A 22043-nucleotide genomic window follows, 5' to 3' on the forward strand; every position below is an offset into this window, starting at 1 on the left:
TATATGTAAAATTATCTATTTATTTGAATGACAATTAAAAAATATAAAATAAAAAAAATTAATACAATCAACTTGACCTCCGAAATAATGAAATCAGTAGTCCTATTCTAACAATTTGGTACAACGAGTGAATGATTATTGATTCCCATCTAATCTGTATTACTATTTTGCGGATAGATAGGTGTCAAATCTATCTTTTGTACGAAAGAGACTATTTATGTTATTGTTATATAATCAACTATATAAAATTTTAATTAAAAATTATGTCACATTGTTTATTTCATGATAGCACGGACCATATATCATACATTTATGAATCTTGCGAATTTGATATTATATAGTAAAAAAACGAAGTTGCAAAATATATGGAGGTAGCTAGGTAAAAGTAAAATTTTCGAAGGAGTAAAAGATAAAAAAAAAAACCAATTATAGTCGAATTTAATTCGTGAATATTTTATTTTTCACAATCTTATAGCTTTTATGCGAATCTTTTAACGTTAAAGATAACTATAGTACAATAATTTGCATCATGCTTATGAATTTCAACAGCTACGGTAAGTGGTAAGTTTAAGGTTTAATAAACGTTATTCATATGATATCATAACCAAGTATACACTATGTATCAAAATAGTGTCGAATTCAATAATAAGCGAATTGTACCTTTTTTTTTTTTAAATTAGACGTATGTTTACTCTAGTAATAATTTACTTTGGTGGAATAATTTCAGGAGATTTCAAAGAATTTTATTTGAGACAAGACATGGTCGATAGCAATATAAACCAATATTTGAGACTTTAATAATGTTTTTTTTTTGGTGACTAGACTTTAATAATGTTTAGATGATCTGATCTAGCATATTAGGCTGCTTTAATAATGGTTAATCTTCTAAAGGCAATAAATTGGCATAGTCTAGTAGTCAATCAAATGGAAAAGCAAGGTTAGCTTATGCGTGATGCATTGAATTTGAATATGAGTTACTTTATCATTTGAAATTCTTTTAAAACAGGAATGACGCAACCGAAAATTGAAACCCACAATCTCTATCAAAAATGCTTGTAAGTCCCTTAACATGAAAGAAGGAATAGCAAAACCACGTGAAATGGCCCCCACCCTCTTATCTATTGTCTCCAATTAAATGATGCTGAATTTTCAGGTATAGTAGGGCCCTACATACTATTACTATACTAGACTCTTTTATTCCCCCCAAAGTAGGCAAATTTCCATTATTAACTTCTCATGTCTCGGACCTTTGCCTAGTAAAGGGGGTCATTTTAATTTATTAACCTTAACATTCTTCACATTACTAGTTTTGCTTTTTTTAACCAACTTGACAATATTTTTTTTTGTAATAAATTATCGTTTGTATTTATAAAAAATGAAAATACTGATATATGTATTTATACTAGATCGAAACTAAATTTGTAATCATGTAAGATGTTCTGTGTGTGATAAAAGTATCTTATGTGACACTCTAACTCTCCAAAAATAGGATACTTTTGTCACATGAAAGACATTTGACGTAGATACAAGTTTAATTTTAATTTAGTGTGGATAAATATGTCAGTATTTTCATCTTTCATAAGTACAAATAGTTATTTATTCATTTTTTTCGCATTATAACAGGATTACGCCTAAAGAAGCTACAAATCAAAAGTGGTTCAACTTTAACTCCCAATTCTTGGAAATCTTCCAAATTTTAAAATGTTAAAATTTCAACATTTGTGTATAAAATTTTCAATTATTAATTTCAGGTAAAGTTGAAATTCACTTGTACCTGAATTTTTATTTGAGTTTTTTTTTTTAATTTCTTTCCCCCTAGTATTGGCAATAAACCGAAACATGTTTGAGATGGTAAGAACTTTGGGCTTAAAGCCCTAAATAAAACTTTGAGCAGTTTTTTCATAGAAAATCGTTAGGCCCGATGTATTTGATTTTTTAGATAACGAAAAGTCCTACACTTTTGGAAATCTAAATTCCCTCTAAAACCTATTAGGCCTCGATGCTAAAAATCTGGCCCATTAAAAACCTCCATATAATTACGTAAGATAATTCTTAATTTTGTATCTGTCCTTGTTCATATTCATTCGTTTACAATATCTATATGGTAGGTACAGATTCCACTATATAAAAATATGTATTCAGGCCCTTCAACCGCCATATGAAAAATGTGACGCACCCTGTTCTTAATTACTTCTCACATCTTTTTTTATTCACCAGCTATATGATTCATATATTCATTAGTTTAAGACAATCTAAACCATTGATTTGTGTTTTATAGTGGTTAAACTACTCTCAAAGAGAGAGGGGGCTGCGCTGTGTTACTAGCACATAATATATTGGAATTTTGTATTGTTTTTTGTGCAAGTTGGTTGCATCATAATTCAAAGTTTAAGACATTGGAGGACACTAATTTTCAATACTATACAGTATACATAATCACAACCATAAGTTGAAATTCAGAATAGATCTAAACTCACACCAAATTAAAGCAATGAAGTTTGATGCAAAGGAGATATTTAGTTGCAAGTATTTATCCAAAAACATTTTTCAACTACCAATCACTCTGCTTGTTGCAACCGTGGTACTCTTTCCTCTAATCAGAATCATAAACAAACCACATTTATATGGGAGCATAGAAGAAGAAACAAGAGAATGCAACATATTTTTTGGGCATTGGGCTACTTACCATCCTAAGGAGCCTTATTACAATAATGAGACATGCCCTCACATCATAGATCAATTTAACTGCATCAAGTTTGGGAGACCTGACAGAGAGTTTCTCAAGTTAAGGTGGAAGCCTTATGGTTGTGAGCTTCCACTATTTAATGCATCTGAGTTCTTGAGACTTGTTCAAGGTAAGTCAATGGCCTTTGTTGGAGACTCTATGGCAAGAAATCAGATGGATTCCTTGATCTGCCTTCTAAACACTGTAAGTTCTGCTTTTTATTATTTTGAATTTAAGTTGTTTTATTTATAGTGGAAATTCATATATAGTTGTTTTCACGGTGAAGTTGTTAGTTGAGAATAGTTAGATAATTTGACATGTTTAACTAAATTATTGTCTATGAATTCTCAACTATCAATTTCACATAAAAATAACTGCACGTGAGTCTTCACCTTTATGTTATTATGTATCTAGGATTAAGTTTAAGTTTTATCATTTTGTTATTCAATTAATTACATGTTAACGGATTTATCTATATATAATAAATTCTGGCATAATTGGTGTTTGAGTTCAGCCAACCTTTCATTCAAAACCTCTTTACTTTCTTATTTTCTTGATTTGATGGTATTCTTGATTTCATAATGGAAAAGTTTAGGGGCCAGCAACTTTATTAAATTCTGATCAACATGTAACCAGTAAAGAAAAGTGAGTTATTGAATGAAATCTCACAACAATAATAACACTTCTCTTTCATAATATTATGTTGAAAAATGTTGACCTTTTTTATAGGCGGGTAAACTTGAAGATGTTACAGAAAGATATACATCAAAGGATGATGTATTTTTCAGATGGTGGTTCAGTCCGGGTTACAATTTTACCCTTACAATATTATGGTCACCATTTTTGGTTAAAGTTACTGGTGCTGATCAACGTGGCCGTTCATTTGATGGTTCTATGAATCTTTACCTTGATGATCCAAATGATGCTTGGGCCAGCAAGATTGAGGATTTTGACTTTGTGATTTTCTCAACAGGACAATGGTTCTATCGACCGTTGACTTTCTATGAGAATGGTCATATTGTTGGAGGTCAACAAGGAGGGAAGTACATAAAAGACCTTAACTTGTATGGTTACAAGAAAGCTTTTCAAACATCTTTTAAAACCATCATGAACCTTAAAAAGTTCAAAGGGTTGACTTTTTTGATAACACAATCTGCAAAACACTTTGAGCATGGAGAGTATAATGAAAGTGGAAATTGTAACAGGACAAGACCATTCACAAAAGAAGAAAGGCAAGGCTATAACTATGGGGAGCTCTTGAAAGCAATGCATGATATTCAAGTGGATGAATTTAGAGAAGCAGAAAAGGAAGTTAGAAAAAAAGGGTTGCACTTTGGTTTGATAGATATAAGTGATGCAACGTCAATGAGGCCTGATGCACATCCTGATCAATATGGCCTAATTTATAATAAGAATGTTAAGGTCATAGATTGTGTACATTGGTGCCTGCCTGGTGCTATTGATACTTGGAATGAATTTTTGTTCTACAAGATGAAACAAGCAATCCACAAGACAAGTACTTCAATTTGACTTGCTGCATATGCATGTGCTTGATTAGATTTCTGTTTTATCTGATTTTTTTGTTACAAGTGTAATAATTCAAGTAGTGATGTTGTATATGAAGAATGAGTTTCACAAAGTATTGTTATGTATAAAAAAAATGTTTTTCGTGCTAAATTTAGCAAATTGAGAAATCATATTTGACAAAGCCAAATAAAAAGAAAAAATAAAATTGAAACTTCATATTTCATAATAAATATGTGTGTTCTTGTGTGAACAATCTGGACGTAACCTCGGCTACGGGAGTTGACGCCAAGCTTTAGCTTTTAACGTCGAGTTGTGGCTGAGCTATAAGTTGGGATGGTCTGAGCTTCTCGTCCAAAGAGATGTTACATCACGGAGAGTACGAGGAAAGGGGGAGTGTACCTGCAAAAGGCACTCCGATGCTTAAGTTAGTACTGAGAATTCAGTGTATTCCTGTTGAGGATAAAACATTATATCTTTATAGGTGAAGTAAGATAGGTCTTTATCTAAATTGATGAGCAGTTATTAGGTTCAATAAATAATAAATACCTGGTCAGACAGTTTTATTCCAAGATGTAGTCCATTGAGTCCGATTATAACGTGTAACCACTTGAGTTATTACGCGAATTGCCGAGTTATGGTATATAATGCCGAGTTAAGGCATTGGATTTGTAACAGCCCGATCAATGTGTATTGAGAAAAGGATCCCTCTATTAATAATCTCAACTATTTAATTGGTTATCCCAGTATTCCATGCATAAAAGTCTACCAGATCGGAAGATCCTGAAAATATGGTAGTTATAATTTTGTATATATCATTTTTAAATTGGATTACATGTATCGATAGATACAGCCTTGCATTGGGAAAACCATAGTTATATGGTAATTGCAGACTCCGATATAAAGTTTAATTTATTTTTCTCTATTCAATACAATACTTATCTGATCCAAGCACCAAGACCATTGATTTGTGTTGCACATTGCTTAAAGGGAGTAGTGCTGAACTAGCTAGAGTACTAGCATAATATATAGCATTATTATTATCTAACTAAAGCTTAAGACACAGAAGAGATTCACACCAAACTAAGACAATGACGTTTGATGCAAAGGAGAGATTCAGTTGCAAGAATTTATCAGGAAACATTTTTCAATTGCCAATCACTCTGCTTATTGCAACTGTGGTACTATTTCCTCTGATGAGGATCATAGACAAACCACAGTTATTTGGGAGCATAGAAGAAGAAACAAGAGAATGCAACATATTTTCGGGGAATTGGGCTTCTTATCATCTTAAGGAGCCTTACTACAATAATGAGACATGCCCTCACATCATAGATCCTTATAACTGCATCAAGAATGGGAGACCTGACAGAGAGTTTCTCAAGTTAAGGTGGAAGCCTTATGGCTGTGAGCTTCCACTATTTAATGCAACTGAATTCTTGAGACTTGTTCAAGGCAAGTCAATGGCCTTTGTTGGTGACTCCATGGGCAGAAATCAGATGGATTCTTTGATCTGCCTCCTAAATTCTGTAAGTTCTAGTTCTTTCTTTTTTTTCGGAAGTTCTAATACTATGTCATAAAACAATTCCTTACAAAAATGAACACTTTTAGGTAGAAACACATAAATAAGTTATCACTTATCACATGGTATTATTGATTTTGTAATATTTTTTGAAAAATGTTGCTTTTTTTTATAGGTTGGTAGACTTGAGGATATTACAGAAAGATACACGTCTAAGGATGACATACATTTTAGATGGTGGTTCAGTTCAAATTACAATTTCACTCTTACAATATTATGGGCTCCATTTTTAGTTAAAGCTACTGGTGCTGATCTCCGTGGTAGTGCATTTGACAGTTCATTAAGCCTTTATCTTGATGAGCCAAATGATGCTTGGGTCAGCAAGGTTGAGGATTTTGATTATGTGATTTTCTCATCAGGACAATGGTTCTATCGACCATTGACTTTCTATGAGAATGGTCAAATTGTTGGAGGTCAACAAGGAGTAAGTAAAGTACAAGACATTAACTTGTATGGTTACAAAAAGGCTTTTCAAACATCTTTTAAAACCATCATGAACCTTAAAAGGTTCAAAGGGTTGACTTTTTTGGTGACACAATCTGCAAAACACTTTGAGCATGGAGAGTATAATGAAGGTGGGAATTGTAACAGAACAAGACCATTTACAAAAGAAGAAAGACAAGGCTATAACAATGGGGAGCTCTTGGAAGCAATGCATCATGCTCAAGTGGATGAATTTAGAGAAGCAGAAAAGGAAGCTAGAAAAAAAGGGTTGCAGTTTGGTTTGATAGATATAAGTGAAGCAACATCATTGAGGTCTGATGCACATCCTGATAAATATGGCCTTATTTATAATAAGAATGTTAAGGTTGTAGATTGTGTACATTGGTGCTTGCCTGGTGCTATTGACACGTGGAATGAATTTTTGTTCTATAAAATGAAACAAGCAATCAACAAGACAAGTACTTCAATTTGACTTGCTGTGTATGTTGTTTAATTCAACTAGTGTTTCTTTTAAAAATAAATGTATGCATCTATTTAACATTATTATTATATATATGAGACCCTTGAACAGATGTAAGAGCTACTCAGTAATTGGAGCTAATTATGCTATCATGTATAAGCATATATTCTCTATTAAATTATGTGTAAAAAAGCTGTAGCAGTTTTTTTATTTTGTTTGACAATTGCTTAAACTTTTGAGAACACTTTAATCATCAACACAAAGAACCATGAAGTGTGAGGCGAAGGAGATATTCAATTGCATGCACACATCAATAAACATCCGCAAACTATGGCACTATTATTATTATTACCATCCACTCTACTTCTTCTCATCATGGTATTTCTTCCTCTGATACAGATCATAAATTCAAATCAATCATCTTCTGACGTATATGCCATCAGCACTTTGAATAGCACAACAGCAGAAACAAGAAATTGCAACATATTTTCTGGACATTGGAGTCCTTATCCTAAAGGACCTTATTACAATAATGAAACATGTCCATACATAATAGAGCATCTAAACTGCATCAAGTTTGAACAACCTGACAGAGAGTTCCTCAAATTGAGGTGGGAACCTTATGATTGTGAGCTTCCACTATTCAATGCAAAAGAATTCTTGAGGCTTGTACAAGGAAAGTCAATGGCCTTTGTTGGAGACTCTATTTCCAGAAATCAAATTGCTTCATTATTGTGCCTCATAAACAGTGTAAGTAACACAACCATACATGTTATTTTATATGACTGTATAAGTTAGCCTTTTAACACTTTCAGAAACTAATAGTTTTAGTTTATGATCTGCTACTCTTTCAGGATGCTAATCTTGTTGATGTTACAAGAGAATATACATCTGAGGACAATGCACCTTATTTCAAATTGTGGTACTGCATTAAACACAATTTTACTCTAACAATAGTATGGTCCCCTTTTCTAGTTAAAGCCATGGATGATGATCCCTATGGCTATGATCATTCACTTAGCAGGGCCATGAACCTTTATCTTGACGAGCCGGATGAAGCTTGGGTCAACAAAATTGTGAATTTTGACTATGTAATTATCTCAACAGGACAATGGTTCTTAAGTCCCATGAATTTCTTTGAAAATGGTGAAATTGTTGCAAATAAAAGGAGTAAAGAGGACATGGAACATAACTTGTACGGGTACAGAAAGGCATTTCAAACTTGCTTTAGAACTATCAAAAACCTTAAAGGGTTTAAAGGTTCAACATTTTTAGTGACTCACTCTCCAAACCACTTTGAATATGAAAAATGGAATGAAGGTGGGTATTGTAACAGAACAAAGCCCTATACCAAAGAAGAAATGCTCAAGTATTATAATCATTGGAATGTTCTGAAATCATTTCATGATGTACAATTGGAGGAATTTAGAGAAGCAGAAAAGGAAGCTAGGAAAAAGGGGTTGCAATTTGGTTTGATTGATGTAAGTGAAGCTATGGCCATGAGGCCTGATGGACATCCTGGTAAATATGGCCATTTATATTACAACAATGTTAAGGTTACTGATTGTGCTCATTGGTGTTTGCCGGGTCCTGTTGATACATGGAACCAGTTTTTGCTCTATATGATGAAGGGGATAAGCACTCCAATTTAACTTCAAAAAGTGTATTCTACATATATATATATATATATAATTACTTTATGTTTTTGATTCATGTACTATAGGGAAAAATCTTCTACTATCCCATGATTTTGTAAATGGTTACATGAGAATTTGTGAAATGATTGATTCTACAATCCCTTTCTCAAGAATGGATTAGTTTGGATTCAGTTGGTTTGAAAGCCCTGTTTTTCAGTGAAGGTTTTAAGCCATTAAGTTAACCCAAGTGGCAAGCAAGATTAAATGTTTATTGTTAGTTTCTTTTTCTAAATGCTGCCAGCTTCTATTCTTTTGGTTGCACTGTCAAGATTGAAGGAAAATGTGCATGAGTGAATTCCTGCTGATACTACCTAACTAACAAATAATTATTCAGCACCGAAAAAATAGAAGCACAAATACATCAACAAATTATTAAAATGTTGCTTCTAGTAATGAATTAGGGTTGTGTTACGTGTATATATTATGAGGTAGAAACTCAGCTGCAGTCGACTTTACGTTAAGTTGATGCCAAGAGCAGTTAGATGAAAATTTAGTCAAATCAATCAAATCATCTAACCGTTCCCAACCATGTCGACTGCACCTGAGTTTCCACCATATTACGAATGATACAAGATAATTGATGTGTCGACTCATATTGTATTTCATATTGGTGAATGCTATGGTGCCTATCATATTGTACCTAAGTTACTAAAAAGGATAAACAAATAATATTTAATAAATTTTATATGATTTACTTTTTATTTTAAATATTTTATTTTTTACTTTAAAAAGTAAGTTATGACAATTTAAGCACCATAACAAAGAGAACAGAGAAGTCACCTTTCATATTATGTCCACATAACACAGTTCTTAAGGCAAAATATACAAGTGACATGTCCAAATCTTCTTTTTTCATTGATTATTGGTTGCAGCTTCAATTTCAGCCTTGGTTCTCAAACTAGCGCAAGATACCTGCATTACAATTTATAAACAGGTTCAGAGGATCAGAAATTGTGCTCAGCTTCTTTAATTTCTGACAACTGCCATGAAGTTTGAGGCCATTACAATTCCGAAAGGTTTGTTCCTATTTCCATGCACACTCGTTGTAGTTGTTGTGCTCATTCCTCTGATGAGAAGCTTGAACGAATCAGCTTCTAATATATACGGCACCAATTTTGAAGCCGTAGAAACAAGGAGTTCATGTAACATCTTCTCTGGGAATTGGAGTCGTTATGAGAAGGGACCTTACTACAATAACGACACGTGTCCTTACATAGCGGAGAAGCAGAATTGCTTCACGAATCGGAGACCTGATAGAGAGTTTCTCCAATGGAGATGGAAACCTCATCAGTGTGAGCTTCCTCTGTTCGATGCTCTTCAATTCTTCAATCTGGTCAACGGAAAGTCAATGGCCTTTGTTGGAGACTCAATTGGAAGGAATCAAATGGAATCTTTGTTGTGCCTCCTCAGTAGTGTAAATAACCAACTCCAATTCAGTTATTTCATGTGCATCATCAACTCTAACATTTTTCATTTTAATATTTTTTTTCTCCTAGACTCTTCTGATTATTTGGTATTAATAATATTTCTATAATTTAAATATAAATACGCTACTTCAAAAATACTATCATATATATCTTTTTTAGGATAAAAAGTTATGTATTCTAATTTGTTAGGATCGTAAATTATGTTGTTTAATATAAGAAATATTTGATATAATATAATATTTTTATATATATTTAAATTATTCATTAATATTTGGTATTTTTATTTTAGGTTTCTCATCCGGAAGATATTACAACCAAACATATATCAAATTATAAAGACGACATGTATTTCAAATGGTGGTTCTATGCTGATTACAATTTTACCCTTACAACATTGTGGTCTCCTTTTCTAGTGAAATCCACTAGAGATTACCTTAATGATACTTCTTCGGACAATGCGGAAAAACTCTATCTAGATGAAGCAGATCAAGCTTGGACTAGTCAAATACAGAATTTTGACTTCATAATTTTCTCAGGAGGACAATGGTTCTTTAGGCCCTTAACATTCATCCAGAATGACCAAGTTATTGGATGTCAATTATGTCAAAACAACACTCAACATGACTTCCATGGATATAGAATTGCATTTAGAACAGCCTTTAGAGCTATTGTAAATCTTAAAGGGTTTAAGGGGTTAACATTTTTGGTGACACACTCTCCGAATCACTTTGAGAATGGAGAGTGGAACAAAGGTGGGGCTTGTAATAGAACAATGCCATATGCTAGCATGGAAGATGAGGTGGCAATGCATATTCCATATGCACTAGAGGAGTTACATCAAATGCAGGTGGAGGAGTTTTTAGAAGCAGAAAAGGAAGCAAAGAAAAAGGGTTTGAAATTTGTTCTGATGGATATAACTGATGCAATGTTAATGAGACCAGATGGGCATCCCAATAAATATGGACATGCGATTCATAAAAATGTTACCATCAATGACTGTGTCCATTGGTGTATGCCAGGACCTGTTGATACGTGGAATGAGTTTTTGTTATATTTGTTGAAAATGCAGATGTGATCAATATTATTCAATTGTTTAGCATAAGTATTTTAATGTGTGCCAAGGGGTGTTCAAATCCAAATCGATTCAAATTAAACCGCTCATCCAATCTAATCTAATCCAAACAGAAAATTGATTAAAACCGCACTATTTTAGATTTTATTGGATTCTATTTTTGGTAAATCGCTGGATCGGATCGAATTTCGGATTTATTTTTTATAACTGATCCAATCCAATCCAAACCGCACAATATGCTATAATATTATTATTTTATTATTATATTTACAATTATACTTATAACATATTCAATTTGTTATACATTTTTCTATTATTCATTTATTATTATTATTTAATAAATATTTTATGTTCAAAAATATTATTTATTTTTTTATTTTAACTAACCTATAATTTTATTTCTATTATTATGTTATCGTTGGCTTTTTAAAATATTTTTAAGACTTGTTATGTCATTGTTGGTTATTTAAAATTTGATGATAAAATTGGTTATATGTATTTAATTTTTTTATTTAAAAAACCGCAAATCCAAACTGGTCCAAACCGCTTAAAATCGGATCGAATTTCCAAAAAAATTCATCCAATCCAAACCGCACCGCACATAAATTAAGCATTCGAATCGAATAACTTTTTCCCTTAAAACCGAACCAAACCAAACCGCACCGCGAACACTCCTACAACTACCTACTCCACCTAAGACCTCTAATTAAGTTAAAGACACCCTTTTGCTTAGTTGGTTAAAATCAAGTTATGTTCTATAATAATTATAAATAAGTTAAAATGAATTTCTGTTTAAACTTTTGCTGAATCGATGGGATGATTATTCTAACCTTTTTATATCCATTTTTTCTACTCTCTGGTGTCCCACACCCAACCACTAATTAAGTTATCAGGCACTAGTGAACTTGGTATATGAAAGAAATCAATTAAAAGTAGGTATAGGGTGGATTAGTTTGCTCCTCGTGAATTTTATTTGTTTGAAGAAGTGGTGGGACCTTAGTTGTCTCCAACCGTAGTTTAGTACCTTAGGTAACCTAGGTCGCAAGTGCCAAATGACATTAAATTTCGTTTTTAAATTGCTGTCAGCTTCTTATATTGGTTGCATTGCCAAAGTTTAAAAATTGCGAATCATTTATCAAGGAGTAAGTACTTAATCATATATTTCATTTGTCCAATTTTAAGTATTATTTTTTATAAAAAATCACACAAATTGGGAGAGTGTTCAGTAAACATTATTAGATTAAATTTTTCATATTCTTCTTTTTCTTTCATAATATTTATTGACAAAATTTTACTTAGATGTTATTTTAAAAAAGAGTATATGTATATATAATATCTCTGAGTTTCAGTGTTTAAATTACTAAGGAGTGTAGTGCAGGGAGCTGCAGTGTAAGTAGCAGCTACCAAGGCAAAATACAAGTAACATGTACAGACCAGAGCCAAACCTTGTCAATATTCAATAATATATTTCTATGTTTATTTTTGTTTATTACAATTATCATTTGTTACAGTTTCCATTATTTCAGTGCAGTTTCCTAAAAACAAGAAACCGGAGATCTGCACTGCAAAATAAAAAAATAGTAACTAGTAAGTGTGCAACAGAGAAGAGTTGAATCTAATAAGAAAGCTGAGGTTGGTTGTGTGTCATGAAGTTAGAGGGTACTGAGATTTTGAAGTGCAACTATGCAGCAAGAAACATCCCCAGAGGTGTGGTCCTGTTACCCTTCACTCTTGTTGTGATACTGCTCCTCTTTCCTCTTCTCAGAACCTTGAATCTATCAGCTTCTAAGATATTTGCCACAAGCTTTGAATCTAAAGAAGAAACAAGAAGGAGTAGTTGCAATGTTTTCTCTGGGAACTGGACTCCTTATCTCAAGGGACCGTACTACAGCAATGAGACATGCCCTTTCATATTTGACAAGCAGAATTGCCTTCTGCATGGAAGACCTGACAGGGAGTTTCTTCAATGGAGATGGAAACCTAATGAGTGTCAGCTTCCTCTCTTTGATGCTGCTCAGTTCTTGAAGATGGTCAAAGGGAAGTCAATGGCCTTTGTTGGGGACTCAATCGGGAGAAATCAAATGGAGTCCTTGTTGTGCCTCCTTAGTTCTGTAAGTAATTAATTTTAGTATTTTACTCTTCAATTTTGAGCTTAATCAACAAAACAGTCTATTATACCTCGATTCTTCCCCCAGTTCTGTTCTGTTTTGTTTCAATTCTTGAAGTGTATGAAGGAGGCTACACTGACCAAGAAAAATGAATTTTAACTTTTTATATATGTGGCAAACTAGCTTGTGAATCTAGTACAGTAGTTCTCACAAACTTGGATGATTACAGTTGATGAAAGACTCCAGAAGTCTCAGGCAATTATTCTGCAACATGAACTTAATATTTAGCCCTTTATTTGGTTGTAATCAAACGAATAATTAGTATTCGACCTATGTGTTATTGACTTATTGTGTTTGTCTTATTTTAAGGCTCTTTCTTTAGTACACTAAGGTTGAAGAAAATAATAATTAAAATCTTTTTAAGTAATATTATTATGTTAATGATTACAAGGGCAACCCATTATTGTTATTGTCAAGAAATATTTTTATTTTAGTGGGCTGAAAACTGCTCATAGCACATTTCAACACAAGCCCAAATCATTCTAGTTTTTTATTAAGTATAGTTTTTGTCCCAACGTTTAGGGTAAGTTCTATTTGTGTCCCTAACGTTTAAATTATCCTATTTATATCTCTAACGTTTATAAAAGTAATTCAATGTCATCCTGCCGTCAATTATACTAATAAATCAGATTGTATTTTTCAATTATTCTCACTTGGATGTATTCATTCTCAATTAGGTCTCACTTGGATGTATTCATTCTCAATTAGGTCTCACTTGGATATGTTCAATTTTAATATTGTATCCAAAATTTGTGTTCAGGTTCAATTATATTCCTAAAAAGGTGAATTATATAAATATTGCACGGATTAATTTCAACTTTTAATGAGTTATTATCTGGAGTGGATCATCGGTTCTTACCTAGACATTTGTATTCTAACTTCAAGAAGAGATTTTCAGAACTCCAGTTAAAGCTCATGATATGTAATTGACAACAGGATAACATTGAATCACTTTTACAAACGTTATGGATACAAATAGGACGATTTAAACGTTAGAGACACAAATAAGACTTATTCTAAATGTTGGGACAAAAACAATACTTTACTCTTTTTTTTATTTCATTCATGTGCACAACACTACAACAGAGTATCAAATATAAATGCTACTTACTACTTAGACATAAACTAGTTTAGTTACTCTCATTGATCTAGGGAGCTCTAAGATATTTATTTCAGGTTGCGCGTCCTGAAGATATTACAGGGAAACACGCATCAGACAGCACATACTTCAAATGGTGGTTCTATCCTGATCACAATTTCACTCTTGCATTATTATGGTCCCCCTTTCTAGTCAAGTCCAGCAAAAGTTATCTCAATGATAGTTCTAATTTCTACCTTTCCGAGAAGCTTTATCTCGATGAACCAGATGAAGCTTGGGCTAGTCAAATTGAAGACTTCGACGTTGTGATCTTCTCTGGAGGACAATGGTTCTTCCGACCGCTAACATTCATGGAACACGGCCACGTTGTTGGATGTCAAAAATGCCAGAACAACACTGAGCTCGACTTCTATGGATACAGGATCGCATTCAGAACAGCTTTCAAGACCATTTTAAATCTTAAAGGGTTCAAGGGGTTGACATTTGTGGTGACACACTCTCCGAACCACTTTGAGAATGGGCTGTGGAACACTGGTGGTGGTTGTAACAGAACGAAGTTAGTTACCACCGTGGAAGAAAAGGTGGCAGTGCATCCATATGGAATAGAAGAATTGCACCAAATACAAATAGAAGAATTCAGAGAGGCAGAAAACGAAGCTAAGAAGAAGGGTTTGGAGTTGGGTTTGATTGATATAACTGAAGCAATGCTGGTGAGGCCAGATGGGCATCCCAATAGTTATGGCCATGCCATTGATAAAAACATTACTGTCAATGATTGTGTTCATTGGTGCCTGCCAGGTCCTGTTGATACGTGGAATGAGATTTTGCTATATCACATGAAAACAAGGATGTGATCAATTAAAGTCTCATTTTTTTTTTTAACCAGGAGTCTTCAATTGTTTTACCATGAAATGGTATAATATTAGCAGACTAAATGCCAAATGATGATTTATTTTATTTTATTTTATTATTTGGAGGAAACTATCTTTAATTATTTATGGTAATTGTTATCGTGCCTACAAATGTTTGTCTAACTTTTTAAAAGGGTTAAAAATTAATATTTAATTTTAAAAATATAAAAATAAAAAATTATTAAATATTCAAAATTTATCATATCAAATAAATTAGGTAAAAGTTAGTCACTATACCATAAACATCATAGAATTCACTATTATTTATTGTGTTTCTAAGGTACATTATCACTTTTTATAGTGAAATTGCCACCTGTAAAAAAATGATTTTTTTTTCTTTTAACAATTCTTATTCTAAACATTCCAAGACCTTCAACTTCAAGTATAGATTTGGCCCTCTAATCTTTTTTATTATTTCTTTTTTATTTATAAATTCAATAAAAATATGTATAAGTGTATTAATAAAATCAAGAGAAGAAGGAATAAACTCAGACACTACAAGTACTCTCTTTCCGTCTCTTTTTCTAAGTTTGGTTATTCACACACTCGTTTTCCCATTCCCCTTTCGAAACTAAAAGAAAACCTGTTACATACCTTCTTTTCCATTTCCAATGGCTTTCTTATGCCTAGTTACAACAAAACAAATCTTAGGCATGCATCTTTGGATCTTGAGAAAGATTCCAACTTCTGATTGGAGAAGTTTGCCTTTTCCTCCATTTGAATTTGTTTTGGAAGTTCCACATCATCAGGAGGATGAAATTCCAGACTTGAAAGGAGCTTTCTTGATAGAAAAGGAATGCAAAATTTATCAGGCTGGAGTCTCATCAGAATCAGAACTTTCTTCCCCATGGGAATGGAACAAATGCAACAAAACGTGTGAGTTTGATGTGGAGAGGAAAGAAATAACAGAGACTGTCTCAACAGTGGACCCACCGAGCGCTACGGTGGTGTGAGAATAAAAAAAAGCAAAGAGAAAACAAAAAGAGGCAGACAAAGGATGGAAAGAGAGAAAATGGTAGATAGTTAAGGAATTTTTATAGGAAATTATTTTACTATGATGCACAGACACAGACACCGACACGTACGATACAATACAGAACACGCCGACATGTGAATTTTAAAATTTTATAAGACACGAGGACACGCGTAAATATAAAATATAAAGTTTTTTTAGATAAATCGTAATGGTATTTTGATATTTTATTAATACTAAAATATAAATTAATTTTTTTATTATTTTAAATATCTTATTTAATTATATCAAGTATTTAAAATATTTTTTGTTTTAATAAATAATAATATATACTATATCTAAATTTATTTCAAAAATATATGTTAAGAATAAGATTGGACATGTTGACATGTGATGGTATTTAGGTGTGTCCAAGCGTGTCCGGTGAAGAATTTTTTATTTTTTATTAGGACACGGTTTGGACACAGCAGACACGCGTGTCGGACGAGTGTCGGTGAGTATCGTGTCCAAAAAGTGTCTGACACGCAGACACGACAACTCAGCAAAGTGTCCATGCTTCGTAACTATTTTATAAGGAGCTTTTATATAAAACTATTTTATAGTATGCTCTCTTGTTATAAAATATAAAACTATTTTGTTACTTTCACATCCATAGCAATTATTCATTTTTTTTCTTTTTTCTCTTTAATAATTATATAACGAGTGTATTATTGTGAGTAATGTTCAATTTTATATTACTTTCTATCTATTAGAAGTCAAAATTCCGCTGCAGACTCAACAATTGGTATCAAGAGCCAGCGTTATATTATTCATTATTTGAGTAATAAAATTCAATTTTGAATATAATGGCTTCTACTAGTAGTAATGTCAAAGTAAGCAAATATGAAATCGAGAAGTTCAATGAAAAAAATGATTTTTTCTATTGGAGGATGCAGATAAAAAATCTGCTTATATCACAAAAGTTACACAAGGCACTAGTGAAAAAAGAAAAAAAGCCGGAAGGAATGAAAGATGAGGATTAGGTAGAATTATATCTTGAGGCACGGGCTGCAATAATCTTATGCCTTGAGAGGAATGTTGCTTTTTTGGTGAACGAAGAAACAACTGCAGCAGGTGTCTGGACAAAGTTAGAGAGTAACTTCATGATGAAGACTCTAACTAACAGGATCTATTTAAAATCCATATTGTATACATGCAAGATAGAGGCAGGCACCTCAATCCGAGAATATATCAATAAGTTTGATAGGATCATATCAAACTTAAAGGATATAGATGTGAAGGTTGATGATGAAAATCAGGCACTCATATTGTTACTTTTATTACCAAAGTCCTATGAAAATCTGGTGCAGACATTGATACTGGTGGGTGACACTCTGACCATGGATAAGACGAGGGCATCACTTTTAGCGGATAATCTACATAAAATTGCTACAAGTGTAATGTCATCTTCAAATGGAAGAGAGTATAATGATCAAGCAAAAGGATTGTTCGTGGCTAGAGGAAGGACTAATAAAAGAGGAAAAGGTAATAAGCGTGGAAAGTCTAGGCCAAAATCTAGACCTCACGTGGAGAGAACATACTTTAAATGTGGTGAGACTAGACATTTCAAAGCAAATTGTCCAAATAAGATAACTTTCAAGAAACAGAACAACGACAACCCAAAAGAAAAGCAAGAAGCAAGCTACGTCTTAAATGATGAGAAGGATTGTTACTCTATAACAGAACAATCTTATGAAATCTCCGATAAGTGGATTCTTGATTCAGGAGCCTCTCACCATGTGTCCAAATAGGAAGTGGTTTACTACCTATGAAAGCATAAATAGTGGCACAATTTTAATGGGCAATGATCATGCTTGTAAAACTGTGGGGTTGGGTACTATAAGAATCAAGATGCATGATAGAGGAGTAAGAACCTTAAAGGATGTGAGGCATATTCCAGATTTGCGAAAAAATATTATCTCCGTAGGTTTCTTGGAAAAAAATGACTGCAAAATAGTTGCGAAAAATGAGGTACTAAAAGTTGTTTATGGTTCTTTAGTAGTGATGAAGGGAGTTCGTTACAGTAATCTTTATTCTCTTTTGGGGACAACAGTCACAGGTGAGTTAGCAATTGGAATCGGTGGAAGTAGAGATCAAACAAATTGCACAAGAATATGACACATGCGGCTTGGACATATGTCAGAGAAAGGTCTATCATTGCTTTGTGGACAAGGTTTGCTGAAGAATATGAAGAAACCACAAATGAAATTTTGTGAGCATTGTATGTATGGAAAGGCACATATGGTAAAGTTTTCTACAAGCAAGCCTAAAAGCAGAGGGTTGTTAGCCTATGTGCATACTAATGTTTGGGGCCCGACTAAAGTTACTTTTAAGAGTGGTTCCATGTATTTTGTTACTTTTGTTGATGATTATTCAAGGTATATTTAGATTTACTTTCTCAAACATAAGAATGAGATATTCGATACTTTTAAGTGGTGGAGAGCAATGGTTGAAAACCGAACAGGTAGGAAGCTGAAAACTCTACGATCTGATAATGGCACAGAGTACACAGATGGGGCTTTCAAGGAGTTCTATGACCGAGAAGGCATTGCAAGACACTGGACAATTAGGTAGCGTTTGTTTCCAGGTACTGAGACAGAGACTGAGAGACTGAGATTCAGTATTGTGTTTGTTAGTTCAGAGACTGGTACTAAAATTTCTGTCTCTGTCTCTAAAATTTCAGTATTTCAGTACCTCCAAAAAGTAGGGACGCAGGGGACTGAAATTTTTAGAGATGGAGACTGAAACTTTAATAACATTTTATACCTAAAATACTTTCATTTCAATTAATTAATTCTAATTTTACCCTTTGTACAAATTAAATTAGAGTTTCATTCTTGTTTCAATTCCTGTCTCTCATTTTGCACCAAACAGAATACTGAGATTTGTTTCAATCCCTGTCTCTTAGTCTCTATCTCTCAGTCTCAGTCTTTCTGTCTCTATCTCTCCACCAAACGCTACCTTAGAGAAACACCACAACAGAATGGAGTCGCCAAACGATTGAATCATACGCTACTTGAGAAGGCAAGGTGTATGCACTCTAATTCCGGGTTAGGCAGAGAATGGTGGGCAGAATCATGTAAAATTCCTAAAATACCCCTACTTCTCTTTTTCTTCCAAATCAGAAATCTTAGTTCTCAAATTAAGAAACCCTAATCCTGAAACCCTTTACCCAGCCACCAACCACACCCACGGAAGAGAGAGACGAGAGATTCAAAGAGTGAGGGAGCCGCGAGGGAAGAAGAGGAAGTAGGGAGAGACCGGACTGCTCCCAGTCGTCAACGACGTGCTGCGTCCCGCCGTCGCCGCCATCGCGCCTGGTGCTGCACGTCGAGCTCGTTCCTTCATCATTAACGATGTCACAGAGGAGAGAAGAGGGCAACGTGATGCAAGCGAAGGCCGAGAGGAAGGGGACGCCGCCGTGCCTCCATCACGATTGATCCGCCGCTACTGCTGTTGGGTCTGCCGTGGGAAGAAACGCGATGGTGGGGAAAGAATCTGTCACTGCTGCTGAGCTCTGCCCCTGTTTTTGGTTTGTCTTTCTAAAGCCGCTGTTGTCATTGGAGTTACATGATTGGAGGAAAGATGGAACTGCTGCTACCATGGCCACCGCACCTCTACCGCCAACAAACGCCTAGCCGCCGCCGTTGTCGTAGTTGCAGATTTGGAGTTTCGAAGAGAGAGGAGTTCCCGGAGAGAGAGAAACGACAAGGAGGAGGGACCGTCCGCTATTGCGCTGTTCCTGTCGCCATTCGGATGTACCTGAGCCAAGCCATCGTCTTTGCCACCGGAGTTGTTGGTGCTGCTAGAGATGAACTGCTCCTGTCATTATCCCGGTCCAGCCTTTTTCCTTGATTCTGCTCTAACTTTCATATCCTATTATGCCACCATTTAATCTATCTTGTCCTTGTTTTAATTCGATTTTAGTTTTGCCTGTTTTAGATTCCCAGAACTATCGCCAACTCCATCTTTTGTCGCTACTCCGGTACAAATTTTTGCGCTCATTCATTTTATTCTACTTCAATCCTCCTCACCTTGAATTTGGCACTCTGGGTTTGATATCTTCGGTCACTTGGGACCACATTGTGAGTATGCTTTACATTTATAATTGTTTGATTGTGCATCTATAATTATTTTGACATATATCCATTATGATCTTTGAATTATACTCACTATATTTGTCTAGAACGGTTTTAAATTGATTAGAATAATTGATTTATTAAAATTGAATAATTCATTTTTATGAAGTTTATACTTTTGGAACTATACATGAGACTATATATATTTTTGATGAAGTTTTGCATTATTTTAAATTGTTTGATCTTACTTGAATATCTGTTTTTGAGACTATATATATTTTTGATGAAGTTTTATATTATTCTAAAATGTTTGAATTTACTTGAATATCTGCTTTCGAAGCATTGAAATATTTGTTGGTATTCACTTAGTTTAAAGATTGTGAAACATATTTGAAATGTGTTATGATTGAAAAATTATGATTGAAAAGGATTCTGATGACAAAGTATAATATGATTTGATTTTATTCGATATCTTATATATTTGAAACATCAAAGATTTGTTGTATTTGAAATTATATGTTTTGAATTGGTTTGGGAGGCTCGTATTAGAAAACCTAGTTAACAGCGGTTATGACGTTAACTTAGATGCATCTAACTCATACTCCAGCTAGCAGGGGTGTTGCTAGCCTAACGTGTAGGCCACGCGTTAGATCTGTTATTCTGTTAGGACACACAAGAGGAAAGGGCTACCCAAAGAGGTGGAGCTGCCCAAGGGTGGACTTTTGATTTGATTTATGTATGAGAACTCCCTTATTGATTCACTTATTATTATCAATTTTTATTTTCTAATTAAAATTACTTTGAAAATAATGTTTATATGATCTTATGCCGATTATAGATGTATTGTTTAGTCATTGAGTTGCAGAACTCACCCCGTTTTTCTAAACATATTTATGTGAGGCTTTCTATTCAAGAGTAACAATCTGCAACGAGTATCTATTCTTTATCGAGTTCCTAGGTGTATATGCTCCATATGTCACAGGCAGGATCTAACTATTCTTAATTATTTTAATTTTTATTAAAAATGTATAACTATTTATTTTAGAACTTGTAAAATATTTGTAAATTTCTTATTCAACTTATATTTGCGTATGTTAAGCTTGCTTGGGGATTATTTTTTTGAGCGCCGGTCAAGGCTCATTTTCGGCCGTGACAAATTGGTTGCTACAGCTTGCTACATAGTGAATTGATCCCCACATTCTTCTCTAGACGGAGACGCACCTTATAAGGTGTGGTCAGGGGAACATGCAGATTACAAGAAACTCAAAGTCTTTGGATGCATAGTCTATTATCATGTCAAAGATAATAAGCTTGATGATAGAGCTAAGAAGGCAATATTTTTGGGGTATCCAAGAGGGGTTATAGGCTATCGCCTTTGGAGTGTAAATGATTCTAAATTTGTAATTAGCAGGGATGTTACTTTTGATGAACGATCTATGGTAGCTTTGTCTAAAGATATGGTGCCAGATGATGGTGATGTTGGAAAAACTTCAAATACTCAAGTGGTGGAGATAGAGTCTAAATACCAACAAATAGACTATAGTAATGTTCAGGTGGAGCATCCTAATGCTACTCGAGATGACGCAGAGGATGAACTTGATCATGAGAAAATTCAGCGAGAAAATGCACATGCATTACAACAGCAGCAGCAGGATTCTTTGGCATCTACTAGGCCAAAGAGGAATTATAAATTTGTTCAGAAGTTCAGGTCAGACAAGCTTTTGAGACATTATGGGCAGGTAAACTTGGTAGATTATGCACTCTCAGTGGAGGATGATGAGTCGGTCACCTTCAAACATGCTATCAAAGACAAAGATAGAGAGAGTTGGTTGGTCGCTATGGA

General features: G+C 33.9%; 5 protein-coding genes across 8 annotated transcripts; all 5 read left to right on the plus strand.

Annotated features, from left to right (window-relative positions):
* Positions 1-2443: 2443 nt before the first annotated feature.
* On the plus strand, positions 2444-4415 carry LOC130956500 (protein trichome birefringence-like 19). The gene is made up of 2 exons (XM_057883552.1): positions 2444-2929; positions 3455-4415. Exons 1-2 carry the CDS (start codon positions 2492-2494, stop codon positions 4253-4255), a joined length of 1239 nt encoding a protein of 412 aa, XP_057739535.1. The 5' UTR covers positions 2444-2491; the 3' UTR covers positions 4256-4415.
* Positions 4416-5331: 916 nt separating this feature from the next.
* On the plus strand, positions 5332-6818 carry LOC130958181 (protein trichome birefringence-like 19). The gene is made up of 2 exons (XM_057885146.1): positions 5332-5778; positions 5947-6818. The coding sequence occupies exons 1-2, from the start codon at positions 5341-5343 to the stop codon at positions 6745-6747; spliced, it is 1239 nt and encodes a 412-aa protein (XP_057741129.1). The 5' UTR covers positions 5332-5340; the 3' UTR covers positions 6748-6818.
* Positions 6819-7110: 292 nt separating this feature from the next.
* Positions 7111-8387, plus strand: LOC130955400 (protein trichome birefringence-like 19). The gene is made up of 2 exons (XM_057882247.1): positions 7111-7485; positions 7590-8387. The coding sequence occupies exons 1-2, from the start codon at positions 7111-7113 to the stop codon at positions 8385-8387; spliced, it is 1173 nt and encodes a 390-aa protein (XP_057738230.1).
* A 1026-nt stretch (positions 8388-9413) lies between these two features.
* LOC130955401 (protein trichome birefringence-like 19) lies at positions 9414-10934 on the plus strand. The gene is made up of 2 exons (XM_057882248.1): positions 9414-9846; positions 10149-10934. The coding sequence occupies exons 1-2, from the start codon at positions 9418-9420 to the stop codon at positions 10932-10934; spliced, it is 1215 nt and encodes a 404-aa protein (XP_057738231.1). The 5' UTR covers positions 9414-9417.
* A 1110-nt stretch (positions 10935-12044) lies between these two features.
* On the plus strand, positions 12045-15189 carry LOC130955875 (protein trichome birefringence-like 19). Of its 4 annotated transcripts, none has more exons than XM_057882863.1 (3): positions 12045-12073; positions 12458-13042; positions 14276-15188. In XM_057882863.1, exons 2-3 carry the CDS (start codon positions 12578-12580, stop codon positions 15050-15052), a joined length of 1242 nt encoding a protein of 413 aa, XP_057738846.1. In that variant the 5' UTR covers positions 12045-12073; positions 12458-12577; the 3' UTR covers positions 15053-15188. The 4 variants fall into 4 exon arrangements, with proteins under 4 accessions (XP_057738846.1, XP_057738848.1, XP_057738845.1 ...); XM_057882865.1 differs by lacking the exon at positions 12045-12073 and having other exon boundaries at positions 12179-12638; positions 12714-13042; positions 14276-15189; XM_057882862.1 differs by lacking the exon at positions 12045-12073 and adding an exon at positions 12181-12357.
* Positions 15190-22043: the final 6854 nt, after the last annotated feature.

Source organism: Arachis stenosperma, chromosome 10 (assembly GCF_014773155.1).
Source record: "Arachis stenosperma cultivar V10309 chromosome 10, arast.V10309.gnm1.PFL2, whole genome shotgun sequence".
Taxonomy (NCBI): Eukaryota; Viridiplantae; Streptophyta; class Magnoliopsida; order Fabales; family Fabaceae; genus Arachis; species Arachis stenosperma.